The sequence below is a fragment of the Crotalus tigris genome, unplaced genomic scaffold (genome assembly GCF_016545835.1).
Source record: "Crotalus tigris isolate CLP2741 ecotype Arizona unplaced genomic scaffold, ASM1654583v1 scf7180000023903.560294, whole genome shotgun sequence".
NCBI classification, from domain to species: Eukaryota; Metazoa; Chordata; class Lepidosauria; order Squamata; family Viperidae; genus Crotalus; species Crotalus tigris.
The window spans coordinates 518,555-546,242 of record NW_024100260.1 but is presented as its reverse complement, the minus strand read 5'-3'; the positions used below and the strand labels follow the sequence as shown (position 1 = coordinate 546,242).

Below are 27,688 nucleotides of genomic sequence, written 5' to 3'. Positions count from 1 at the left end.
AGAACCACTGGTCTAAGTGCTATTGCTATTGCTATCCCCCCCCAAAGCAGCATCTTGCAGCTCCCTAGTGCACAACTCCTTGAAAGAGACAAAGAGTTCAAATCTTTTGAACACATACACACACCCCCAACTGCAGCAGTTCCACATATTGCTTTAATGCCAGTTGGACTGGAAATTTTCTCTGATTGCCAGGAGAAAAACTCCGACATAGGCGAGCAGGTCGGTGGCTAATCAGCTAATTACTCGGCTTCTCTGAAGTCTCGCAAGCCACAGCCTCCAACTGAATCTTGTCTCCGCATTCGAAAACACTGATACTTTTGCCCAACGCGTACATTTTCTGGTGGGCCAAGCACGGCGAGTGCTGCTTCAACTTCTGACCGTATTCGAGGCGTTTATAGGTCTTCTCCTCCACATGAACCATCGGGGGGTGAATCAATTTGGGCTGGTCCAGGAGGCTGCAATCTGCGTTTTGATACCTCCGTTCCCCCAGGTGAACTCTCTGATGGGAAGTCAGGTATGTGCTCCGGCTGAAGCTGTTCCCGCACTCGGCGCATTTATGGGGTTTCTCCCCCGTGTGAATCCTCAGGTGGGAATTCAGAATCGCCTTCTGACTGAAGCTCTTGCCGCACTCCCCGCAGACGTACGGCTTCTCCCCCGTGTGGATCCTCCGATGCTTGATCAGCGTGGACAAGTCGCAGAAACTCTTGCCACAAAAGGAGCAACTGTAGGGCTTCTCTCCTGTGTGGATCCTTTGATGGGAGGTCAGGAGGTCGCTACGGATAAAGCTCTTCCCGCACTCCAGGCACTTGTACGGTTTCTCCCCAGTGTGGATCCTCAGGTGTATCTTCAGACTCGACTTATAACTGAAAAACTTCCCGCAAACGTTGCACTTGTATTTTCTCTTTTCGTTCGGTTTCTCTTCGGGGAGGGAAGCGTTATGGAATCCCACCGCTTGGGAAGCCATGGTTTTCTTACACTTATCCGTGAGGTAGTTTCTCCTTGTCCTCCTCAGTGGACGCACCTCTTCCGACTTTTGGGGCTCGGCTCTGTTGGAGGCAACTTTCAAAAGATCCCTGATGTTTTCATTCTGTCGGACATCACCTGCTGAAATAAAGCGAGGTTTGAAGAGGGCCAAAGGGAGAAGGCCTGGGGTCTCCCTCCCTCTCTCTCTCCCTCCCTCCCTCCCCCCTCTCTCTCTCTCACTCACACAGACACACAAACACACACACACAGTGTTTTTATGGCTGGGGAATTCTGGGAGTTAAAGAGCACACATCTTAAAACTGCCACATGGGAAAACGTTTTGCATCCCAACCATGAAATGCTTGAAAGTTGAATTGTTCAGTGATATGCTGTCAACTTAGAGGTATCTATAGGGAATGGTTTAAAAAGTGAAGATGATCACACACACACACACAGAGAGAGAGAGAGAGAGAGAGAGAGAGAGAGAGAGAGAGAGAGAGAGAGAGAGAGAGAGAGAGAGAGAGAGAGAGAGAGAGAGAGAGCGAGAATGCGAATCCCAGGCATATTTGTGTAGTGGTATAAAGTCCTCAAACACAATCAATGGGTAAAGCACGGAGTCAACCAGGTTTATAAACAAACTCCCCACCCCAAATGCTTACTCTGATGACGCTGGCAGTGGACCAGCGGAAGCTAAAACAGCCGAGTTTTAGGTTTGTAAATAGTTGTTTTTATTGTTTTAACAATACACAGCTGTTTTAAATTCATCCCAGAGTTCAAGGACTTTACACACACACACACACACACACACACACACACACACACACACAGAGAGAGAGAGAGAGAGAGAGAGAGAGAGAGAGAGAGAGATAGATAGATAGATAGGTAGGTAGATAGTGAGGCGGTGGTTAGAATGCAGTATTGCAGGGAAACTCTGCCCACGACCAGGAGTTTGATCCTGACTGGCTCAAGGTTGACTCAGCCTTCCATCCTTCCGAGATCGGTAAAATGAGGACCCAGATTGTTGGGGACAATAGGCTGACACTGTAAACTGCTTGGAGAGGGTTGTAAAGCACGGTAAAGCGGTATATAAGTGTTATTGTTATTGCTACTAATAAAGGAGAATATTTGTAGTTGGCATGAGGGGTCCTTGCTTGTTTTCTTGCATTTTATTAGCCAAACTATTGCTACTGATTAGATAGATAGATAGATAGATAGATAGATAGATAGATAGATAGATAGATAGATAGACAGACCGACCGATAGATGAGAGAGAGAGAGAGAGAGAGAGAAGAAATAGAGACAGAGAAAATAATTTTTTGTTAAAAAAAGATAGCCTGCAAGGTTTTATTAGTCTACTGGGAAAAAAAAATCCATTTCTACAGCTAAAGTGTAAACGTAATCTGTTCGCAATTCTTTGATTTTTAAACTGTGGCTTCTAAAGAACTCACTCTTCCGCACCAGAAGAAGGACGGCCACAAAAAATGTAATCCAATGTGCGTGTATGTTTACTTGCTTAAAATTCCTAGCTACCATAGGCGAGTAGGAAGTTTTTCTTTCTTCTTTAATTTACAGAATTTAAAGGAAGCTCTAATCAGGAACCGACTCTGAGCGGTACACAATGTCCCCTCCCTTATCCCAAGATAAAAGAAAAAAATATATAATTCCTGAATTAACCTGTGTTCTAGGCTTCAGAACACAGAGGTTGGGGAACATCTGCAAAACAAGCAAACCAAAACTTTGAAGTAACCCAGCTTTGTATGTGGGGTGAAAACAGCTTCTCTGCCCTTCCCTGACCTACGAGCCTTGCAACCCACAATATGTGGAGGGTCGCAGGTTGCAAAAGGCTGGTGCACAGGGGGAAAAAAAACATACCGATTTTTCTTTGGCTTATTCCACGAAAATCCAGGCATCTTTCCTTCATACTCACCACATGAATTTCTAGCTTTCTCCTCTCCCTCCAGGAAAGGCCTCGGGGCGCTCTCCCCACTATCAGGTGAGTCCAGCTCTGCCTTGGCTGGGGGAGCAGCTGCTGTCATCCCCTGCAATGGCGGACAGGATCAAAACTCAAAACAGAACGTAGGCACAGGGAAAGCAAGGTAAGGGTGTCCCAAAGTTGCTTTTTTTCCCAGGAGGCAATTGGGCTTTCTTGTTTTTTTTCTTTGAAGATGTTTCCATTTCCCACAATCTAGTCCAGACATGTCAAACACAAGGCCCGGGGGGGGGGCGGATGCGGCCCGCGAAGTGGGTTCATGTGGCCTGCAAAGCCATCCTGGAAATAGTGAAGGAACGGCCCCTGCTGCCTTGGCCCTGGCCCAGGCCGGCTGGGAGCCAATGTACAATTTTGTGGTGGCCATCTAGGCTGAAAGGCATTCAGTCTTAGCTCCACAAGGCCGTCTGCAAACAGCGAGGAACCAGCCCCTGCCGCGTCGGCCCCGCCCCCTGGGTGCATGCTGGGGAGGTGTCACCCTTTGTGAGGAATGAAGAAATGGACCATGCCTTGGCACTTGCCCCGGTCCCACCCCCTTCTGCCAGAGACCCTCAGATCTGTCCCACTCCTGCCCAGGCCCCCTTGACGCAAATGGGGTAGAGCTGTCCACACCCACCCAGTAGGCCACACCCACTCCATCCATGCCCACCCAGTAGGCTGCACCCACTCCATCCACGCCCACCCAGTAGGCCGCACCCACTCTGGCCACACCTACCCGCCCCCCCCAGGGCAACCGCAATGCTGATGCGGCCCTCAGTGAAATTGAGTTTGACACCCCTGATTTAGTCAGAGCTGAAAAAGCTTCCTGGATGAGAAGCCAAACCTCTTCAAAGAAAAAAACAAGAAAGTCCAGTTGCCTCGTAAAAAGCACCTTTCGGACAACCATGACCTGGATGACTGAGAATCTCCATGGATGTTGGGGACCACCACTAAAGAGCATCTAGACCAGGGGTTCTCAACCTGTGGGTCGGGACCCCATTTGGGGTCGAACGACTATTTCACAGGGCTCGCCTAACAATGCAGTCCGCCATTTTTTCCCCCTTTTCCTTAGCTGTGCTACTCCCTTTTATTCTATTGGCTTTTGAAAGCCAATAGAATAGACTCTCTTGAATAGAGTCTAATTCTATTGGCTTTCAAAAGCCAATAGGAATTGTCCAGGCTGTCTCTGCCTTTCTGAGCCCGCCAATAGTCCCATTCTGCAAACGGTGCTGCACCAGTTGAGTAGTCCTTGACTTACGACCGATTGAGCAGTCCTTGACTTACGACCGGTTGGGGATTGCGGCATTAAAAAGGTTGAGAACCACTGATCTATGCAAAAAAAGGGGGGGACTTACCTGTTGTTCCCATCTCAAAGACTCTCTCTGCATCCAGAGGAAATCCTCGGCCAGGGCCACCGCCTGGGCGCAGCACGCAGGGCCTCGCTCCCGCACCCAGCTCTGGACCTCCGGGGGCAGGACGGTCAGGAACTGCTCGAGGATCAGCAGCTCCAGGATCTGCTCCTTGGAGTGTCTCTCCACCTTCAGCCATTGACGGCACAGCGTCTGGAGCCGGTTGTAAACCCCGCGGGGCCCCTCGGCTTCCCGGTAGCGGAAACGCCGGAAGTGCTGGCGCCGTTTCTCTCGGCTCAGGGCGTCCCGGTGCAAGATGGCTGCTTTCACCTTCCCGTAATCCTGCCGATCTCGGGCCTCCAGGTTACTGAAAGCCTGCTCAGCTTCTCCGCGGAGGGCGGGCAAAAGCCGGACTGCCCACTCTTTCCGGGGCCACCGACAGGCCTCTGCCACTTGTTCGAAGGCCGCCAAGAAGCCCTTAGGGTCGTCCCAGGGGGTGGGCTCCTCTGGGCCCTGGCTGCCCCCCCAACTAGAGTGCAGAGAGCCTGCGGTTATGAACAGCTCTTGCCACGGTTGGGGTAACTCCGCGTCCGTCTGTAGCATTTCCCCTCCCAGTTTCTTGGGACAAAATTCCCACAGGCGTTTCCCCTGATTCTCACTCAAGGCGTTCAGGCTGGCCATCCCCTTCTCCCTTCTGCCTCTTCTCCTAAATGTGGAAAGGGAAGCTTGTAAAAAAAACGTCCGGCCAATCTGTGGATTTGTCCGAGGAAACGTTGCCTTCCCGAAGAGGCTCGCTCGCTCCCTCGGTCAGACAACTAATTGTTTTTCCAAAAGGCTGAAGTTTTTTCCTACGGAACAGAGAAGATGGGAGAAATGGGAAAAAGACAACCCCACCGCTAGCTTTCTAATCATTTCATCATCGCCATCATCAGAGTTGGAAGGGACCTTATAGGTCTTCTAATCCAGGGCTTTTCAACCAGTGGTACGGGGACCACCTGTGGTACATGGGCACCTGGCAGGTGGTATGCGACCATCCTAGAAAAGTGGTAGTGGGAGAGGGGAATGAGCTGAACCGGTGGCAGCACCGCACAAGCCTGAGCGAGAGATGGCTGGAGCTGCAGGGCTGTCGGGGCTCAGCGGAAGCACCAGGATCAGTGCTGCTTTCCAGCTGATCGGCGCTTCTTCAGGGCTGTCAGGGCTCAGTGGAAGTGCCAGGATCAGCGCCAGGCTCCAACTGGAGTTTGGCGCTGATCCTGGTGCTTCTGCTGAGCCCTGAAGAAGCACCAATCAGCTGGAAAGCAGCACTGATCCCGATGCTTCTGCTGAGTCCACAAGAAGCGCCGATCAGCTGGAATGTTGCAGCCTCTCCAGGGTCTTGTGATTTACATTCAGATGCTTGGCAACTGATTCATATTTATGACAGTCACAGTGTCCCAGGGTCATGTGAAGTGACCAAAACCTGCTGCAACCCCCCAGCAGATGGGGGGAATAAAAACCAAACACCCCCCCACCCCACCCCCACTGTCAATCCTCAACAGAAATGCTCACAACAATGAAAACCTCGGACAGGAGGATGAGCACCTCCGGGCGGGCAGGCAGGTGTCTTGCTCGGCTGTGGCTTGGGGGGCGCTTTTTTCAGTGCCGTTGTAACTTCGAACAGTCACTAAGCGAACTGTTGTAAGTCGAGGACTACCTGTACTTTATCACTTTTTTCCTTTTTAATTTTTTTTGGGGTGATCAAGTTTTTGACACCTTGCTAGGCAAACTGGTGGTACTCGGATGTTGCGATATCCTAAAAGTGGTACAATGGGTGAGAAAGTTGAAAAGCCCTGCTCTAAGCCAACTGCCTGCTCAAGCAGGAGACCCTATATTCTATATTTCTGGGTGCCTAAGCAGATTGGTTCTCTGTCCAAAAGCAAAGACCCCAGCCAAGCTGTCAAGAGTCAGGGGAATGTATCTTTAGAGATGAGAATATGGGGACAGTGAGCAATCACCCTGGCTGGGGATTTCTGGGGGTCCACATATCTTAAAAATGTCCAAGCTTGAGAAACACTGTTAGGGAATAAGAAGCACTGAGGAAACCCAGCCTCTGGGCCAGTGTTTCTCAACCTTGACAATTTTAAGGCATGTGGACTTCAACTCCCAGAATTCCACAGCCAGCATTGCTGGCTGTGGAATTCTGGGAGTTGAAGTCCACATGCCTTAAAATTGTCAAGGTTAAGAAACACTGCTCTGGGCCCTTCAACTGTGGAAGCTGCCTGGAGAATTCAGGACTAATCTGTTTCTGTTTTTCTCATCTCTTTCTCTCTTCCCAAACTTGGAGGGGGTGGGAAATGGAAGGAAGAAGTGTTACAAATGCCCTCTTTACTGTTCAAAAAGCAGTACATAAAACTAGCTGGATATTAAAAAAAAAAATTGTAGGAGGGTGTTAAACAAAAAGTGTCTCCTTATAAATTACAATCAAACAGAAAACACATTAAAACCCCAAAGGTGTTTTTTTTTTCCAAAAGGCAAGTTCTAATTGACTGAAGAAGCTTCTTGGATGAAAAGAAAGAAGTTTTCAAAGGGAAAAACAAAACAAATAAGAAAATCCAGTTGCCTTTTTGAAAAAGCACTTTTGGGACAACCATGACCTGGATCAGGGGGTAGGCAATCTTGGCGCTTTTATGACTCGGGGACTTCAACTCCCAGAATTCCTGAGCCAGCCGTGCTGAGGGGAAAGGGAGAGGTTTCCAAGCTGAGCCATGCTGGCTCAGGAATTCTGGGAGTTGAAGTCCACGAGTCATAAAAGAGCCAAGGCTGCCTATCTCTGGCCTAGGCCTAGGCCGCTTTATGACTCGTGGACTTCAGCTCCCAGAATTCCTGAGCCAGCATGGTTCAGCTTGGAAACCTCTCCCTTTCCCCTCAACATGGCTGGCTCAGGAATTCTGGGAGTTGAAGTCCACGAGTCCTAAAAGAGCCAAGGTTGCCTACCCCTGACCTGGATGGTTGAGAATGTCCACAGACATTACAAACAACATATATTACAAAGAACAGAATGCAGGAATAGAATAGTGGTGTTCCATTACTGGAGGTTTTTAAGAAGAGACTGGACAACCAGTTGTTTAAAACGGTAATGGGTCCCTTGCTTGAGCAGGGGGTTGGACTAGATGACCTTCAAGGTATCTTCCCACTAGGTTATTCTATTATATTGCTGAATGCTTACAGCTTCTACAAGAACCTTCTGACCTTTAATCATGCTGGTTAATTCATCCATCCCCTATCTCTGGGGGAAAAAACCCTGCAATTTCTGTGGGGCTCAAGCAGGGGTGGGGTTGGATGCCCCATCTATTTTGGGCTGATGGGGTCCCTTCACCCCTGGTAAATGCCTGGATGAGGCCCTTCAGATTATTATTATTATTAATAATAATAATAAAAAAAAATTGGAAGGGACCTTGGAAGTAATCTAGTCCAACCCCCTGCTCAGGCAGGAAACCCTATACCATTTCAGACAAATGGCCATACAGTCCCTTCTTAAAAACTTCCACAGTTGGAGCATTCCCAGCTTCTGGAGGCAGATTGTTCCACTGCTTAATTGTTCTCACTGTCAGGAAGTTTCTCCTTAGTTCTAGGTTGCTTCTCTCCTTGATTAGTTTCCATCTGTTGCTTCTTGTCCTGCCCTCAGGTGCTTTGGAGAATAGCTTGACTCCCTCTTCTTTGGGGCAGCCCCTGAGATTTGCTCTTTCTTTCCCAGAGCGGAGACAAAGGGACCAGTGAAATTCACCGAGCTGGCTTCCTGCTTAGGGCGACACTAGGACAGGGGTAGGCAACCTCGGCTCTTTTAGGACTCATGGACTTCAACTCCCAGAATTCCTGAGTCAGCATAAGGAATTCTGGGAGTTGAAGTCCATGAGTCATAAAAGAGCCGAGGTTGCCTACCCCTGGACTGGGACATGCAAATTCCAGGTTTCTAGGCGGCTGCTTTACCCCACACTCCATTTCTTCTTACACGTAGTCCTCGATTTAGGACTACAATCGAGTCCCAACTGTTGTTAAGCTAATAATCCGGTTGTTCAGTGAATCCGGCTTCCCTACTGACTTTGCTTGTCAGAGAAGGTCACAAAAGGGGATCGCAGGGCCCCGAGACACAGCAATGGTCATAACTAAGAGCCACTTCCCAAGCCTCTGACTTTTAACCCTGGGGATGCTGCAAGTTTGAAAAATGGTCGTTAAGTCCCTTTTTTCCAGGGCTGTTGCAACTTTGAACGGTCACTAAATGAACTGTTGTAAATCGAGGACTACCTGTATCCACGGGGCTGCAACTCTGCGGCAAACCTCAACTGCTTTGTCAATAAAAGGACCCGAGGACCCAATCCAGATGCCAATTCCTTAATACTCTCCCCCCTCAAAAAACATCCCAGACCGATCTTGGGCACAAACTCCCTAACAGGGTTGCGCTGCTCACCAGCATGTCACCCTTCTGACGTGCTGATGGGTGTCGAGCCAACCCGGGTTGAGTTTTTGCTGTCGTGGGAACTCACTCAACTCGCAGGGCGCCAGCTTGAAAAAAGGGGCCAGGCGACGGGGACGCTAACGAGCCTCCAAACGCCTTGCTGCTGACCCCAGCCGCTCTGCCGGACTACACCGCCCATCATCCCCGCTCCCATTGGCTGGGGATGATAGGAGCTGGAGTCCTGGCCTCTGCCCTTTCCCGCCCTCCTCCCGCTTAAAGACTCGCCTTGGCCTCCGCCCGGCTGAGAAAGAAACGGCTCGCCCGGAGCCCTCCGAAGGGGGAAGCGGCGCTTTCCGGGTCCGAAACTCCAGCCGCTCCCGGGGGAGGAGAGGAAAGTGGGGCCAGAGCGCCCACTCTCCCAGAGAGCAGGAAATAGAATCGGAAAAGGCGGGGAGAAGCCTCTAGGAAGCGCCCCTCTAGGAAGCTCCTCTCGTTCTCCCTCCGCCCTCACCCCCCCCCTGTTGTTTCGGAGGTGAGTTGAGTTGCGGGGGATTTTTTTTTTTTTTCTTTCCGTTTTCCCCCTGGCGGCATTTTGGGCGGCGGTGCAACTTCTGGGCGTCCGGCGAGGCTGCTCCTCGGCCCCGCTCCGGGCAGGTGGGGCTGCTCCTGCTCTCCCTCGGCCGGCCAGGAGGAAGGTAGCCCCGAGTCCCCCCCGGGTCCCCGGAGGGTGGCTGAGCCTGCCAGGATCCCGGGTGGATGCAGGGCTGGACGGGGAAAAGGGGGGGCTCGCCCCACGGAGGGAAAGGGGGGGCTTTTCTTGTTAAGGATTTGGGGGGGGGGAGATTCTGGGATAATGGAAAGAAATGATGATAGAAAAATGAGGGTTAGACAGCATCACTACCAGATGGATCCATAGCTGGCTGACCGGCTGTACTTTGCCTGTTGTCTTCAATGGAACTGCATCTACATGGAGGGAAATGTTTACCGGGGTGCCCCAGGGCTCTGTTCTGGGCCCAGTGCTCTTCAACATCTTCATCAACGATCTGGATGAGGGGATAGATGGGGAACTCATCAAATTTGCAGATGACACCAAGCTGGCAGGAATAGCCAACACTCCAGAAGACAGGCTTAAGATACACAAGGATATGGACAGACTTGAACCCTGGGCACCATCTAACAAAATTGAGGCAAGAAAAACCAAATGCACAGGTATGGTATATCTTGCTCAATGGTAATAACTGTGAGAGGGATCTCGGAGTCCTAGTGGACAATCATTTAAATATGAGCCAGCTATGTGCTGCAGCTGCCAAAAAAGCCAACACAGTGCTAGGCTGCATTAACAGGGATAGAATCAAGATCACATGAAGTGTTAATACTACGTTAAAATGTCTTCATAAGGCCACACTTGTAATATTGCATCCAGTTTTGGTCACCACAATGTAAAAAAGATGTTGAACCACTAGAAAGAGTACAGAGAAGAGCAACAAAGATGATTAGGGGACTGGAGGCTAAAACATATAAGGAACGGTTGCTGGAATTGGGTATGTCTAGTTTAGTGAAGAGAAGGATGAGGGGGGAAATGATAGCAGTGTTCCAATATCTCGGGCTGCCACAAAGAAGAGGGAGTCAAGCTCTTCTTCAAGGCGCCCAAAGGCAGGACAAGAAGCAACAGGTGGAAACTAACCAAGGAGAGAAGCAACCTAGAACTAAGGAGAAACTTCCTGACAGTTAGAACAATTAACCAGTGGAACAATCTGCCTCCAGGAGGAGTGAATGCCACAACACTGGAAGTTTTTAAGAAGAGACTGGGCAGCCATTTGTCTGAAATGGTGTAGGGTTTCCTGCCTGAGCAGGGGATTGGACTAGATGACCTCCAAGGTCCCTTCAAATTTTATTACTACTACTACTACTACTACTACTACTACTACTACTACTATGCCGCTTTCTCCAAATGAGGGGGGGGGGAGATGGTTTAAGGGGAAAAAAATATTTAAATTGCTCAAATTGAGATCATGTGCTCCCAATCCAGAAAATATCCATTTACTGTCTGTTTAAATCAGTGGTTCCCAAACGTTCCTATATCTTACACCCCTAGAATGCTTCTGATATATTCTCGCACCCCTCACCAAATTTTGAAATAATGGCAATGAATTATGTGTATAAATTATAATTTTGAAACTTCTAAAACCAAGTTTTTACACCCTCAGGAATATCGTCTCGCACCCCTAAGGAGTGTGAGCACCCTCAGTTGGGAATCCCTGGCTTAAATAGAGAAGAATGAATATCCTGGATTTTATTCCAGTGCTTTGGTTTCCTTTTGTCTCTACGAAGCTGAGCAGAATCTCTAAAAACCGTTATTTCCCTTGTATTTCTCGGAAGAGGCTATAATGGTGCAGCTGCTTCTTGGTGGGTGTTTTACGGAGGAAAGTAGCAAATGGTAGAAGCAGACAGGGAGAGAAATGGAGGAGAAAGGAAGGGAAAATGAACTCAGCTGCAGATGAGAGAAGGGGAAAACGGAATAGAGGAAAACAGGTAGAGGATGGATTTAGGATGGATTTGGTCTTGACCAAGACCTCAAACTGCACAATTCCATGACACTGAAGGGAAAAATGATGAAATATGAAAGGAGAGAAAAGTTTGTTAATACTATATTTTTGCTAAACCATAAAGGCCATGAGATAAAGTTTGAGTTTCACCCCATCACTCTCTCCCAAAGCGGGGATCAGCTTACAGACCAGAAAATACACATCCCTCAACTAAAGCATTGCTAGTTTAACCATGGTTTCTGGTGCTGCTGCCCTTGGTGAAGTGATTCCAGTGGTTGGGTGGATGCAACACACGAAGCTGAAAGAAACTAGCTGATGTTGGAGCCCAAAGTCTATTTTGGGCAGGTAGGACCACCAGGTGGAAGTTTTGGCTACAGGATGCCGTTAGCCTCCCTTTCAGGAAATGGGGATCTCAACCCCCATCATGAGGTATTGCTGACCCCGATGAATATATTTACATACTTCCTAAACCAGTGGTTCTCAACCTTTTTAATGCCGCGACCCCCAACCGGTCGTAAGTCAAGGACTACTCAACCGGTCGTAAGTCGAGGACTACTCAACTGGTGCAGCACCGTTTGCAGAATGGGACTTTTGGCGGGCCCAGCAGGGCAGAGACAGCCTGGACAATTCCTATTGGCTTTCAAAAGCCAATAGAATAAAAGGGAGTAGCACAGCTAAGGAAAAGGGGGAAAAAATGGCGGACTGCGTTGTTTGGCGACCCCCGTGAAATGGTCGTTCGACCCCAAATGGGGTCCCGACCCACAGGTTGAGAACCACTGCCCTAAACTATAAAGAAACAATAGGAAGCCATTCTAGGAGGAGCCCATATTAAGTCTAGGCTAGCCCAAAGAACAATGTCCATGAATACCTACATAGGTTATACGCTCTGCATAATTAGAGCTACCAAAATACAAATCCTGGGGGGGGGCTGGGAGATCTTTGCCATATTTCTCACATATAGCATCACACACACACACTTGACAGCCATCGCTCCTCATATGTTTCTATGAAAAGGGGAGGGGAGGTCAGCTCCACAGGGAGGATCCCAGCACTGCACTCATTCTGGGGGGGGGAATGGAAGCTTTGGGGGCCCAATCAGGGTTCACGTAAGTCAGTGGTTCTCAACCTTTTTAATGCCGCAAACCCCCCCCCAACCGGTCGTAAGTCGAGAACTACTCAACTGGTGCAGCACCGTTTGCAGAATGGGACTTTTGGCAGGCTCAGCAGGGCAGAGACAGCCTGGACAATTCCTATTGGCTTTTGAAAGCCAATAGAATTAGACTCTATTCAAGAGAGTCTATTCTATTGGCTTTCAAAAGCCAATAGAATAAAAGGGAGTAGCACAGCTAAGGAAAAGGAGAAAAAAAATGGCGGACTGCATTGTTTGGTAACCCCTGTGAAATGGTCGTTCGACCCCAAATGGGGTCCCGACCCACAGGTTGAGAACCACTGATGTAAGTGATCGTCTAACCATTGTTTGGGCTATTTGGAGAGCTGAAGACAAGAAATCTTCCTCTGCTGTTTACTTCTTTTCATCTTCATCCAGCAGGTGCCACTAGGAAATCCTTTGGCCAGAGTCCTGTTCCAGGATCCAGTCTGGGTCTCTCCTTGGGACCAGAGTCTTAGTCTTCCGTGTTTTGGGACTCATGCTGGAGCCCATCCTTCTGCCCGTCTTCCAACTTTTTGTCCAAAGTTCTGCTTGTTAAGAGTTTTCTCGGTTAGAAAGTCCTGCAGTTGAGCAGCCCCTGGAAATTATGCAGAGGGGGGAACGCTTTGGCCAAAGGTCCCCTCAGAGGAATCAGGGCAGACTCTCCAAATGCTCCGAGTGCGGGAAATCCTTTGCTCACCGGTCCCTCCTTTTGATCCACCGGAAGCTGCACACGGGGGATGGATCCCATCTGTGTTTTCTTTGTGGGAACTCCTTTCCTGGAATGTGGAGCTTTGCCAAACATCTCAGGAGCCACCCTGGACTGAGGCCTTACAAATGTGCAGAGTGCGGGATGCGTTTTACTAAAGGCTCGGACCTTGCAGCCCATCAGCGAATCCACCAGGGCAAGAGATCTCAGGAATCCTGGAAGCGCTGGGGAAGATTTCCCGGCAGATGGTGTCTTTCTAGGCCTCGGAAGAGCCCAGCTAAAGAGAAGCCCTGCAAGTGTATGCAATGTGGGCAGCGCTTTCCTCACAAACCAGAGCTGCTTAAACATCAACAAATCCACACCGGAGAGAAACCTCATCAATGTCTGGACTGTGGGGAATCTTTCCGTTATATACATTTTTTAAAAAAACATGAGAAAATTCACACCGGACAGAATCCTTATAAATGCTTCGTGTGTGGAAAATATTTTACTCGCAGTTCATCTCTTTGCAGACATAATCAAACGCACGAAAAGGAGGAAAGCAGAACGTGCCCAGAATGTGGTAAATGTTTCTCCAGCAAGTCATACCTGCTGCAACATCAGAGAATTCACACTGGGGAATGTTCACATCAGTGCCCAGAATGTGATAAGCAATTTGTGACTCCTGCTGCACTTCGGAAACACCAAAGGAGGCACACGGGAGAAAAACTCTATAAATGTGAGGTTTGTGGGAAGAGTTTTTTTGAAAAGTCAGCTCTTTTTCAACACCAGACAATCCACACAGGAGAGAAGCCCTATCAGTGCATCGAATGCGGAAAATTTTTTCGTTTGGTATCAGGCCTCAGACTTCATGAGAATGTTCACAGAGGAGAAAAAAAATTCAGATGTTTAGATTGTGGGAGAGCATTTGCTCATTCATTCCAATTTAGACGTCACTGCCAAATACATACAGGAGAGAAACTCTATAAATGCTCGGAGTGTGAGAAATCTTTTCGTTGGAAACAATATCTTCGAGAACACCAGTGGATTCACACAGGAGAGAAGCCTTACAAGTGTGTGCAGTGTGGAAAGAGCTTTACTCGCAACACACAGCTTTCGATCCATGTAAAGCTTCACACAGGAATAAAATACAAAGTGCAGAAAAAGGAAAAGTGTCTAGAATGTGGGAGATGCTTTTCCAGAAAGGCACACCTAATTCGACATCAGAGGCTTCACACCGGAGACAGGCCCTATCAATGCCCAGAATGTGAGAAACGGTTTGTGGAGTCTGCTCAACTCCTGAGACACCAGAGGGGACACATAGGGGAGAAGCCCTATAAATGTGGGGAGTGTGCGAAATGTTTTCTCACAGCAACAATGCTTCGGGTTCATGAGAGAATCCACACGGGGGAGAAGCCGTACAAATGTGGGGAGTGTGCGAAATGTTTTGTCACAGCAGCACTGCTTCGGGTCCATGAGAGAATCCACACGGGGGAGAAGCCGTATAAATGTGGGGAGTGTGGGAAATGTTTTCTCACAGGAACAGTGCTTCGGGTCCATGAGAGAATCCACACGGGGGAGAAGCCGTATAAATGTGGGGAGTGTGGGAAATGCTTTTCCCGAAAAGACCACCTTGGAAAGCATCAAAAGGTCCATACAGGAGTGAAGCCATAAAGACTCATAGAGTGTAGAAATGTTTTGCTCAAGAGGGAGACATCAGAAGAATCAGACTAGAGGAGAGTAAAGGTAAAGAGAACAACTGATTGCAGCGGGATTTACTGTTTCATATTTTTCTTATGTAGAGTTAAAAAATTTAAAGTACCGTATAGTCCAGCGTATAGGGCGACCCAGCATATAAGACGACTCCCAAGTTCAACGCCAAGTCGCATGCCTAGAAAGTCTTATACGCAGGAAATTACCTTATCTCCGGCGCATAAGACGATCGACGCCAAGTCGCATGCCTAGAAAATCATCTTATACGCAGGAAACTACCTTATCTCCGGCGTATAAGACGATCAACGCCGAGTCGCATGCCTAGAAAGTCGTCTTATATGCCGGAAACTACCTTATTTCCAGTGTATAAGATGACTCAGCATATAAGACGATCCCCGAGTTCAGCACCTGTTTCAACACTCTCAAAAGTCATCTTATACACCGGAATATACGGTAGATGAAATGATATTTGGAAATGAACAAGAGACTATTAGGGAGAATTTGAAACTGAACTACTGCTTATGCAAATGGGCATGTAATTACTTGGTTATCCATGATAATCTTGGTATTCTCCAACACTAAAGTTCCAAAACTGCCACACTGTTCCTATCCTCCTTCAACTTTCTCTTCAGTAGAACAGGAATTTCATGGCTACCACCATTCGGATAATAGGATTCTGTTACTCAAGGCTATGTCAATAAAATAAGCATTTCTGGAAATCTTTTGGGTTTTGTTTCCTGACTTAGCCTCCCTTGAAGAGCTGACATCTGTCTTGATCCCGTGATACCATTTTTCTTTCCAAAACAGGCAAGGCAAAGTAACGTTAAATTTAGATCCTACCTCTGGTATTTCTTTGCTACCGCCCAAGCTTTTTCAAACGGTTTATTCATGAACTTGTTTAAAAAATCCAGATTGGGCTAAAGTTCATCTTTGGGGTTTGGTACGTTGTGTATCACAGTACAAAAAAGATGTTCAGACCAGTAAGGGTGCAGAGAAGAGCAACAAAGATGAGTAGACGACTGGAGGCTAAAACATAAGACAAATAGTTGCAGGCACTGGTTATGTCTAGTGAGTCTAACGAAGAGAAAGACTAGGGCTGACAGGAGGGGAGTCTTCCAATAATTGAGAAGGTGTCATGAAGAAGGGGACAACCTATTTTCCAAAGGAAGTGATGGCTGAACAAAAAGTAATGGCTAGAAATTAAGGAGAGATCCACCCTAGAACTAAGGAGAAATTTCCTAATATTTAGAACAATAAGTGCACCAGCTTGTCTCCAAAAGTTGTGAGTACTCCATGGTGAAGGCTTGTCTAGAATGATATAGAATCTCTTGCTTGGGCGGGGGGCGGGGGGGGTTGGGCTAGATTGCTAGAAGACCCCCAAGCTCCTCTTCAACTAAATTATTCTGTAAAGCTTGCTCATTTGTGGCTTCGAAAATTATACAAACCCACCAGTTATACCCCTCGGTCAGCAAACCATGATCAAAGCAAAGCTTATCGGATGGTGTTTCCTCATGCTCTGAGATGCAGAATAGGGAAAAATGTAGACTTAGGTACTAAAGCAGCCAAATCACCGTCCCATACAACCCATGACCCCGGCATGCAACGTGGCTCCATCTGCTTGCGGTTTCCAGCTCCCAGTGCCCCATTTGGGCTCAATACACAAGGAAAGAACCGTCCCTGAGTGGAGACGGAGCTCCGTAGGAAATCACGAAAGGCGAGACAGGGGATCAAACTCGTCCTTTGCACCTCCTGGGAGAAGCAGGGGGGAGGTTTCCTTCGCTTTCGTGGAGGCAGCAACGCCGCCTCTGCTTCAGGGAGACCTGCTGACGAGCCCTGGACGGAGGGCTGGGCTGACTTCCAAGGCTGGGAGTAAACTATGATTAAGCCATGATTAAGGCCGGTCTCTGTCCCTGGAGGAGCCATGCTCGGTTCCATCATCACCGCAGCCTCTTTGGGCTAGGCAGACCCTCCTTATCACGCCCACCTCCCTACTACGCAGCCCATCCTCCACAGCCATCTCAGCCTTGCCAGGTGCCGGATGGGGGGGGGATCCCTCGTCCGAGTCCCCCCCCCAAACTTCGGGGGGAAGCAGGCAACGAGGATCCCCGGCCGCCTCTTCCCAATCCCGGGGAGGAGAGAGGGAAGGAGGGAGGGAAAGGTTCCCAGCCTCTCCAGACTCCGCCCGGCTGTCAAAGAGACGGCTAGCCCGGCGCCCTCCCAGGGGGAAGCGGCGCTTTCCGAACCCCAAAAGTCCGGCCGCTCCACCGGAGGAGGGGAAGAAGGAGGGGCCAGAGCGCCCACTCTCCCGTGGGAGAGGAAATGGAAGCGGAAAGGGCGAGGAGACGCCTCCGAGGCGCCACTCTAGGACGTTCCTCTCGTTCTCCCTAATCCCCCCCCCCCCCCCCAGCTCTGAGGTTCCAGAGCTCCGTTGCGGAGGATTTTCCTTCTCCGCCTTTTTCCCCCTGGCGGCATTTTGGGCGGCGGTGCAACTTCTGGGCGTCCGGCAAGGCTGCTCCTCGACCCCGCTCCGGGCAGTTGGGGCTGCTCCTGCTCTCCCTCGGCCGGCCAGGAGGAAGGTAGCCCCGGGTCCCCGGAGGGTGGCTGAGCCTGCCAGGATCCCGGGTGGATGCAGGGCTGGACGGGGAAAAGGGGGGGCTCGCCCCACGGAGGGAAAGGGGGGGCTTTTCTTTTGAAGGATTTGTGGGGGGGGGGGAATATGGGGCATTGAAAAGAAAGACCCGCCTTCTCCCTTCAATGGGGGGGAGGTTGGTTTAAGGGGGGGGCGTTTAAATTGCTTGAGTTGAGCTCATGTTCTCCCAACCCAGAAAAGATCCACTTTCTTTCTGCTTAATCTAAATAGAGAGGAATGAATATTCTTTGCTTTTATTCTCATTCTTTGTTTTTCTTTTCTTTCTACAAAGCTGGGCAGAATCTGAAAAAAATCATTATTTTCCTTGTTTTGCTGTGAAGAGGCTGTGAGGTGGCAACCCCTTGGTGGGTTTTATCAATCAGAATAGAGCTGGAAGGGACCTTGGAGGTCTTCTAGTCCAACCCCTTCCTCAAGCAGGAGACCCTATACCACTGCACATTGTCCAGTCTCTTCTTAAAAGCCTCCAGTGATGAATAGAATAGAGCTGGAAGGGACCTTGGAGGTCTTCTAATCCAGCCCCCTGCTCAAGCAGGAGACACTATACTATACCATTCCAGACAGATGTCTGTCTAGTCTCTCCTTAAAAGCCTCCAGTGATGAAACATCCACCACTTCTGAAGTGGTGCAACTGTCCTTCACATGTTTTTGTCTCCAGGCCTTTAATAATTTTAGTTGCTTTTAGAAGCTCAAGGAAGTTCTACAAGAGATGAAAGACCAGGACTTACAAATTCTTTGGAGCGATTTTCAAGGGCAGATTTTAATGCATTTTTTTCGTTGCTTATGGGCAAGAGAGACTGATAAGGATTGTGCTTATAGTGGACGCAACCGGCTATTGGACAGAAGATTATGGATACTGAATGAAATACTGGATGCAGTATTCCAGCTGTGGTCTTACTAATTTACTTGCTCTTTATAAAGCTATACTAATCCTTCTTGTGATTTTGATTCTATGAGTCTATTTATACAACCAAGGATTGTGTTAGCTTTTTTGGATGCTTTTGCACACTGATGGTTCATGTTTATGTGATTCTTCTCTTGACTGCAAGGTCCCTCTCACAGTTAACTATTTTTGAGCCAGGTTTCCCCTAATCTGTATTTGCACCTTTGGTTTTTCCTGCCTACGTGTAAAACCTTGCTTTTCTCCACACTAAATTTTATGTTATTGGATAGGGCCCATTGTTCAAGTTTGTCAAGATCTTTTTGGATCCTGAGCTTGTCTTCTGGGGTGTTGGCTATTTCTGCCAGCTTAGTGTCATCTGCAAATTTGATGACTTCCCCTTTTATTCCCTCATCTAAGTCATTTATGAAGATTTTCAGAGTACTGGGCGTAAAACAGAACCTTGTGGTATCCTGCTGCTTACTTCCCTCTATGTAGATGTAATACCATTAAGGACTACTTGTTAAGTACAGTTTGTCAGCTAGTTACAAATCCATCTGATGATGATGCTGTCTGTCCCACATTTGTCTAGCTTACCAAGATGTAGGTTGTTGAATGTCTTGCTGAAATCTAAGTATACTATGCCTACAGCATTTTGCTGGTCTACTAATTTAGTCACTTTGTCAAAGAATGAAATAAGATTGGTTTGGCACAATCTGTTTTTAACAAACCCATGCTGGCTTTTTGTTATAATGTTTTTAGATCTTTGCAGATCGGTTTTTTTCTTTATCTTTTCCAGTATCTTCCCGGGTATTGATATCAGACTGGTTGGTCTGTTGTTTCCTGGGTCTGTTCCCCCCCTCCTTTTTTTTGAAGATGGGATCCATATCAGCTCTTTTCCGATCCTCAGGTAGTTCCCTGCTGCTCCAGGATTTTTGAAAGATATGGTACAATGGTTCTAAGATAACATCTGTCAGCTCCTTCAGAATTCTTGGATGTAATTTATATTCATCAAGACCAGACAGGTGTTCTCTTACCATTTTCCTGCTTATTTTCATTTCTATTTCTAATCTGTCTTTTGCAATTACTGTATTTCCGCCGAAAATAAGACCCAACCCAAAAATAAGCCCTAGCATGATTTTTAGGCGTGCACCTAATATAAGCCCTATCCTAGTTAAGAACCCGTCCACTGCATCCACTGTCTGGTTGCTTGCAGCCACAACAGGACAGGAGGCAGTTAGGCGCAGTGCAATCCTCTAGTTCAGGGCTTTTCAACCAGTGGTACGGGTACCACCTGTGGTACATTGGCACCTGGCAAGTGGTACGCGACCATCCTAGAAAAGTGATAGCGGGCGAGGGGAATGAGCTGAACCAGTGGCAGCACCGCACAAACCTGAGCGAGAGATGGCTGGAGCTGCAGGGCTGTCAGGGCTCAGTGGAAGAGCCAGGATCAGTGCCAGGCTCCAGCTGGAGCTCGGCACTCATGCTGGTACTTCTGCTGAGCCCTGGAAAGCACCAATGAGCTGGAAAGCAGCACTGATCCTGGCGCTTCTGCTGAGCCCAGAAGAAGTGCCGATCAGCTGGAATGTTGCAGCATCCCCAGGGTATTGTGATTTACATTCAGTTATTTGGCAACTGATTCATATTTATGACGGTCACAGTGTCCCAGGGTCATGTGAAGTGACAAACCCTGCTGCAACCAGCCAGCAGACGGGGGGAATAAAAACCAAACCCCCATCCCACCCCACCCTCGCTATTTTTTTGGGGGGGGGTCATCAAGTTTTTGACACCTTGCTAGGCGACTGGTGGTACTCGGATATTGCCATATCCTAAAAATGATACAATGGGTGAAGAGGTTGAAAAGCCATGATCTAGTTCTCGCCTCTGCCTTTTGGATGGCAATATTGTCAGCTAAGTTGGTTAGGAATCTGTTAGATCTCCCATTTGCTACAGAGTTGTTCCTCTCAATTGATATCAGTATACTTAAAGTCTCCCATTACTACTGTGTTATATTTCCTACATACATTTATTAATTGATTAGTAAAGTGTTCATCTATTTCGTTTGCTTGGTTGGGCCTGTACTATATGCCTATACTAAAGTCATTTTTTCCCCTTTTATATTGACACATATGGGTTCTAGGAGGTTTTCATCCTTCGTTTTCTAGAGATGTAGTGATCTTTTTACATATAATGCAACTCCATCTCGGTTTTTGCTAGGTCTGTTTCTTTTGAAAAGTTTTCATCTTTCCATCACTATATTCTAGTCATGAGTTTCATCCCACCAAGTTTCAGTAATGGCAACTATATGATATCAGCCTTCACGTACTAATACTTCAGGTTCACACTATTTGATCCCTAAATTTTGAGCGTTAATGTATTGCTAGTTTAACCATGGTTTCTGGTGCTGCTGCCCTTGGTGAAGTGACTCGAGTGGTTGGGTGGATGCAACACAGGAAGCCGAAAGAAACTGGCTGACGTTGAAGCCCAAAGTCTATCTTGGGCAGGTAGGACCACCAGGTGGAGGTTTTGCCCAAAGGATGCCATCAGCCTCCCTTTGGAGAAGTGGGGGTCTCAACCCCCACCATGAGGTATTGCTGATCCTGATGAATATATTTACACCCTCCCTAAATTATAAAAAAATAATAGAAAGCTATTTTAGGAGGACCCCATGTTCAGCCTGTGGTGGCCCAAAGAACAATGTTCATGAATTACTGCATAGGTTATACGCTCTGCATAATTAGAGCTACCTACATACAAATCCTGGGGGGGGGGAATCTTTGCCATATTTCTCACATCATATAGCATCACACACACACACACACACACACACACACACATACTGAGAAAAAGGAAAAGGCAGGGATCATTAACAATTCGGGCAGGCAAATGGGGAGCAACAGGGAAAGCCATGATAGCGCAGTGGTTAGAATGCAGTATTGCAGGGTAACTCTGCCGATCACCAGCAGTTTGATTCTCGCCGGCGCAAGGTTAATTCAGCCTTCCATCCTTCCGAGGTCTGTAAAATGAGGACCCAGATTGTTGGGAGACAATATGCCGATTCTGTATACCGCTTAGAGAGGGCCGTAAAGCCCTGTGAAGCAGTATATATGTCTTAGTGCTATTGCTATTCTGTCGGCCATCATGAATCTCTCTCTCTTCATCTTTTTGCTTCATCCAGCAGGTGGCACCAGGAAAAATGGACAAAGTTCCAGTTTTTTCTGCACTTAGAAAGCCCTGCAACTGAGAAGGCGCCGGAAATTATGCTGGGTGGAGAAATACTTCAATAGAAGGTCCCCTCAGAGGAACCAGGAGAGACTCTTCAAGTGCTCTGAGTGCGGGATATCCTTTGCTTACAAATCCCTCCTTTTGATTAACCGGAAGCTGGACATGGGGAATGGATCCCATCTGTGTTTGAAGTGTGGGAACTCGTTTCATGGCTGTGAAGCTTTGCCAAGCATCTCCGGAGCCGCCCCGGACTGAAGCCCTACAAATGGGGGAAGCATTTTGCTAAAGGCTGGGACCTCAGAGCTCCTTAGCGTATCCACCAGGGAAACAGACCTCAGGAAGGCCTCAGTGTTTTTCTAGGCCTCAGAACAGCCCAACTGAAGAGAAACCCTGCAATTGTGTGCAATGTGGGCTTTGCTTTTCTCAAAACTCAGAGATGCTTAAACATCAACAAATCCACACTGGACAAATACCTTATCAAAGTTTGGAGTGTGGGAAATCTTTTGTTCGAAAAAGAAGTGTCAAAATCCACAGGAAAATTCACATGGAAATAAAACCTTATAAATGCTTCGAATGTGGAAAATGTTTTACTCGGAATTCATCGCTTTGCAAACATAATAAAACACACACAGAGGAGGAAAGCAGAACGTGCTTAGAATGTGGGAAATGTTTTTCCAGCAAATCAGCCCTGCAGCGACATCAGACAGTCCACACTGGGGAAAGACCCCATGAATGCCCAGAATGTGAGAAACGATTTGGGAGTTCTTCCACACTTTGGAGTCACCAAAAAACACACACGAGAGAAAAACTCTACAAATGTAACGATTGTGAGAAATGTTTTTCTCTAAAGGGAAGTCTTTTTCGACATCAGATCATCCACACAGGGGAGAAACCCTATCAGTGCATCGAGTGTGGAAAATTTTTTCGTACGATATCAAGCCTCGGACATCATGAGAAAATTCACAGAGGGGAAAAAAAATTCAAATGTTTAGACTGTGGGAGAGCATTTATTCATTCATCTCTCCTTAGACGTCACTGGCAAATGCATACAGGAGAGAAGCCCCATAAATGCTCGGAGTGTGATAAATGTTTTTACCAGAAAAATAGACTTTTGATACATCAGAGAACCCACAGTGGAGAGAAACCATATAAATGTCCAGAGTGTGGGAAGTCTTTTTCTTGCCACGAATATCTTAGAAAACACGAGACGATTCACACAGAAAAAAAACATATCAGGTCTGTGCAGAAAAATAAAATGTGCTCAGAATGTGGGAGATGTTTCTCCCAAAGGTCACACCTAACTCGACATGAGAGACTTCACACTGGAGACAGGCCCTATCAATGCCCAGAATGCGACAAGCGATTTGTGGAGTCTGCTGAACTCCGGAGACACCAGAAGGGGCACACAGGAGAGAAGCCCTATAAATGTGGGGAGTGTGGGAAAGGTTTTCTCACAGCAACACTGCTTCGGGTTCATGGGAGAATCCACACAGGGGAGAAGCCATACAAATGTGTGGAGTGTGGGAAATGCTTTTCCCGAAAACAACACCTTGGACATCATCAAAAGGTCCATAAAAGAATGAAGCCATAAAGACTCATAAAGTGTAGAAATGTTTTCTTAAGAGGGAGATATCAGAAAACTCACATGGGGAAAGGCCTAACAGGCCCTGATGGTGGAACAGTTTTTCATAGTTGTTCAACCCTTAGAAGTCATGTAAGAGTTCCTAAAGAGGGGTGGGGGAATTGGATACTCTTAGATCATGAGAGAGCATTTATTTTGTCAATTATCCCTTAAAAACCATACTCTAGTCCATAAAGATGCAGCATAAATGTTTGGAGCGTGATGTATGTTTAGCTTGAAAGAATATTCTTTTTCAGCATCAGTGAATTCTTACTGGAGAGAAACTTTATCGGGGCTTAGAATGTGGCAAAGGTTTTTATTTGATAATCAGGCCTTCAGATGCACATGAAAAATCCACACAGGAGAAAAACCTTGACAAGTGTGTAGCGTGAGAAAACGTTTCCTTACCAATTGGAACCTCTTGCCTCCTGGAGTTTGTCCGTTTGAAATTGCCTCCTTGGAAATTTTCTTGCCAACTTAAAAATTTTATAATTTTTTTAAAAAAATAATTTGAAAACATGAATATGAAACTCTAATGTGAGTGAGAAAATCTAAAATCTAATGTGAAATTCTCCAGAATCAAAAAAGGACTCCTGCTAAGATCTTGGAAGCCACCAAAAGTCTCTTTTGAGTTGTGCAGGATTAATACATCCAGGAAAGACATACAGGCAGTCCTCGACTTATTTTACGACCTTTTTTCCCTCAGTTGCTGAGTGAATCACTGCAATTGATAAGTTAGTCCCGCGGTTGTTAAGTGAATCTGGCTTCCCCCATTGACTTTGCTTGTCAGAAAGAAGGCTGCAAAGGGTGATCACGTGACCCTGGGACACAGCAATGGTCATAAGTATGAGCCGGTTGCCAAGCATCTGAGTTTTGATCACATGACCATGGGGAGGCTGCAAAGGTCGTAACTGTGAAAAACGGTCATAAATCACCATTTTTCAGTGCCATTGTAACTTTGAGCGGTCACTAAATGAACTAGTGTAAGTCAAGGACTCCCTGTAAGAAACATAGAATATGTATCCTAGAGCGCAGTGGATGGAAGCCCAGACGCAAGAAGGGCTTTGCTTATAATTTGTGGTAATTTTAAAAGACCTTTTGGAAGAAACCATAATATTAATTGACAAATTAACGGATTTTAGTCCATTAGCTGGTTTTAAAATCAATGGCGAATAGACAAAGAAGTTGACCAAAATATGAAAATGGAAGACCAAAAAGAATTGATGGGGAAAAAGCGACTTAAAAGAAATGAGACAAAAGTAATACAAATTCTATGTCAAAACAATTACGACAAGGCATGGAATCAAATCAAGAAGGATGTGTTAACATGGAAGAAAAATACAATTGTTGTTGGATAGAATTTCTATAATTAAAAATGACTATATTACCTAGACCAGGGGTAGGCCACCTTGGCTCTTTTATGACTCGTGGTCTTCAACTCCCAGAATTCCTGAGCCAGCCATGCTGAGGGGAAAGGGAGAGTTTCCAAGCTGAGCCATGCTGGCTCAGGAATTCTGGGAGTTGAAGTCCACGAGTCATAAAAGAGCCAAGGTTGCCTACCCCTGACCTAGACTGGTGTTTCTGTTTTAAACAATACCTATCTAGCTGCCCACGATAATCTCAGGAATCTTCCCCAACACCGAAGTTCAAAAGCTGTCAACGCTTTCCTATCCTGCTTTTTCAAATCCAGTTTCGCTTCCATAGAATGTTACAGACAATAGTAGTCCTCAACTTACAACAGCAATGGAGCTTGCCCATTCCTGTCGGAAGTCAAGGACTACATTAAATGAAGGAGCAGTTGGATTCCTCCCACATAGCCTCTTCCTTTCCAGTCTCCTGAGTTCTGCAGAAGCTAAGCGTGGGATTGTAAGGGATAGGACCATTTGGAATCCAGTGGAGTGCACAGCAGGCCCAGCACCTCTGGGGACCCTGCAGTGCAGGAGGTAGCAGGGGTAAATGGATAGGTGGGTACGCTGAAGTGTGTCTGCAAAGTCAAGAATTCTGCAGAACCCACCAAATTATTTGTACGGGCAAATGACCAGGTGGCCTCTAAAGAATTCATAACTTTGAAACAGGTTCGTATATAGCAACCTGGAATTAAGAAGAAACTTTTCTTTCAAACCTCTTTAAAAAAATCAATTTATCACTTATTCACCCATCAATGGAATCCATCAATGCCTGCTGGTTACTGTTGAACACTGCAGCGAGATGCATCAGACACCGGAGTACAAACAAAAATCAGTAGCAAAACACTTTTTGCCTCTGTTGAATTCATGCAGCATGTCAGAAATATTATGCAATTAAATAGATTGTAGTCATTAAAGGTTAATTTCATATTGCTCAAGAGTCCTACGTAATACAGTCATTCTAAAATTACATTGGTTTTCAGTTTGAAGGGGTCTCGTAATTACCAAATGTTTTCCAAGATTCAAAATTTTTTGAAAGAAGTTGAGGTCCACTGTAATACTCCATATTGGGTATGTCCAAAATGGATGCATGTTCTGGACAATGAAGGTCAGTATGTTAGAATGTTTGGCATTTATTGAGTTAAGTGCTGTCTCCTTAAGAGATGGCTTATGGGTAATGTAGTTTAACTAAGCTATCCCATGTTAATAGGTCAGCAATAGGAGGAAAGGAGGAGCCACTAAAGTTCATGACAGGATATCCGGGCCACGAGCCAGTTTGAAATGTTCTTTGAGATTAGCATGGGGCCATCGGATGACTCAGATGGTTCCACTCCACATACGTTGGTGTGGAGAAGCCAATGAATTTACCTAATGAAGATGAACAGATTGCAATATACAGACAGAATCTACAAATAGGAAGTATTGTTTTCTGACTGAATAAATTATCTGTTTTGGAATCATCTTTATTTGAGTTTAATCTGTCTGTGATTGGATTAAAAAGGCATTTTGATTCATGATCAGAACAATGCATGACCTCTTCTCCATAATTACCATTTATAATCTGATGTGGGCAGATGGCCAAAATTATTTGTTAAGAGGATGGTTTAGGATGGGTAGGCAACCTTGGCTCTTTTATGACTCGTGGACTTCAGCTCCCAGAATTCCTGAGCCAACATGGCTCTGCTTGGAAACCTTCCTTTCCCCTCAGCATGGCTGGCTCAGGAATTCTGGGAGTTGAAGTCCACAAGTCATAAAAGAGCCAAGGTTGCCTACCCGTGCTTTAGGAGAAACATAGTACTTTTCATATATTCACACAAATGTATTTGTATTAAGTTTCTTTCTTTGATTTGAGAATATAATCCTAAATAAAATTATTGTTTAAAATAATCAAGAGGGCTGTTTTCAGGGAGTTTTAAAAAGTCAAGACGGCAGTCAAATTGTGCCACGCTCTGGAGTCAAACTCCTGCTGTTTTTTAGCTGTGTATATGATGCCCGTTAAAACAGCAGCCATCTTGATTCTTTTGGCTCCATCTCTAGCTGGAGACTTCTGACTTCCTGGATTGAACTGAAAGATATAGTTTTTGGATGAACTTTAGGAAAAATATCCTGGGGATTTGAATGGATCCCTGCTCTTAAGGGCAGATCATTGGCGGCTACCTACATGTGCCCAACACACTTGTGATTAAATGAACCACATCTTACTTAGGACATACATATGTAGTAGGTCACAAAAAGTGCCACTTCGAATTATGTAATCAATTTGATGTGAAATGCAAAGGTTTCATATTACCCAAAATTCAGCTAATGTGAGGCTGCTGTGTGTACAGTTGTGGTTTTAACCATAAATTTAAATTCCTTTCAGTATGTTCTTATTCTTTACTCTGATATTTCATTATTGTTCATATATCATGTTACATCAAGTACTTTTCTTGCGTATTTCTAGCACTCTGAACCCAATTAACCTATTTTCCATGAAAATATTACTTCAAACAACAAATTCAAACAATCTTTTTGTGTGATTCATTAACCACAATAATCTATGTTAACTCTTTGCTTACCCTGAACCCTGGTTAATTCCTTCTCTATCCTCCATGAAATGACATATCCTCCGCAATCCAATGCAATATAACGTTTCCCTAGCTTTTTTTTTTACTTTGCAAGTGGTGTTTTCCCTTTTGATCGAATAGAAACTCCTTTATGACGTAATTGCTATATGCTCAGAAGTTGAGATCTGCCCGTCTCCTATTGGCTACTGCAGGGGGCTGTTAACTCTACCCTCCAAGCACAGGGCGGGGTCCTGTGCGAGCATCTTGATCTGATTCCCACGGTAGCACAACGTATACAGGAAGAGGTTCCCCTAAGTCGTGGGGAGATGGAGTTACCCCATGGTCAGCAAACCATGATCAAAGCAAAGCTTATCGGATGGTGTTTCCTGATGCTCTGAGATGCAGAATAGGGGAAAGTGTAGACTTAGGTACTAAAGCAGCCAAATCACCGTCCCATACAACCCATGATCCCTGCATGCAACGTGGCTCCATCTGCTTGCGGTTTCCAGCTCCCAGTGCCCCATTTGGGCTCAACATACACGGGAAGAGGCGTCCCTGA

The 27,688-nt window shown here is 46.6% G+C and overlaps 2 protein-coding genes and 1 pseudogene across 7 annotated transcripts; 2 read left to right on the top strand and 1 right to left on the bottom strand.

Annotated features, from left to right (window-relative positions):
* The window catches only part of LOC120298486, a 28,251-nt pseudogene extending 13,228 nt beyond the window's left edge, over window positions 1–15,023 (top strand).
* On the bottom strand, window positions 132–27,241 carry LOC120298476 (zinc finger and SCAN domain-containing protein 31-like). 3 transcript variants are annotated; one of them, XM_039322260.1, is made up of 4 exons: window positions 27,142–27,241; window positions 4,285–5,126; window positions 2,891–3,002; window positions 132–1,104 (listed from the first exon to the last, which is right to left on the bottom strand). In XM_039322260.1, the coding sequence occupies exons 2-4, from the start codon at window positions 4,957–4,959 to the stop codon at window positions 236–238; spliced, it is 1,656 nt and encodes a 551-aa protein (XP_039178194.1). In that variant the 5' UTR covers window positions 4,960–5,126; window positions 27,142–27,241; the 3' UTR covers window positions 132–235. The 3 variants fall into 3 exon arrangements, with proteins under 3 accessions (XP_039178194.1, XP_039178195.1, XP_039178196.1); XM_039322261.1 differs by lacking the exon at window positions 27,142–27,241 and adding an exon at window positions 8,996–9,115 and having other exon boundaries at window positions 4,285–4,984; XM_039322262.1 differs by lacking the exon at window positions 27,142–27,241 and having other exon boundaries at window positions 132–1,101; window positions 4,285–5,319.
* Window positions 9,239–23,391, top strand: LOC120298481 (zinc finger protein 665-like). 4 transcript variants are annotated; one of them, XM_039322273.1, is made up of 2 exons: window positions 9,239–9,405; window positions 21,513–23,391. In XM_039322273.1, the coding sequence occupies exon 2, from the start codon at window positions 21,993–21,995 to the stop codon at window positions 23,145–23,147; it is 1,155 nt and encodes a 384-aa protein (XP_039178207.1). In that variant the 5' UTR covers window positions 9,239–9,405; window positions 21,513–21,992; the 3' UTR covers window positions 23,148–23,391. The 4 variants fall into 4 exon arrangements, with proteins under 4 accessions (XP_039178207.1, XP_039178205.1, XP_039178206.1 ...); XM_039322271.1 differs by having other exon boundaries at window positions 9,270–9,405; window positions 21,510–23,391; XM_039322272.1 differs by lacking the exon at window positions 9,239–9,405 and adding an exon at window positions 17,211–17,380.
* Window positions 27,242–27,688: the final 447 nt, after the last annotated feature.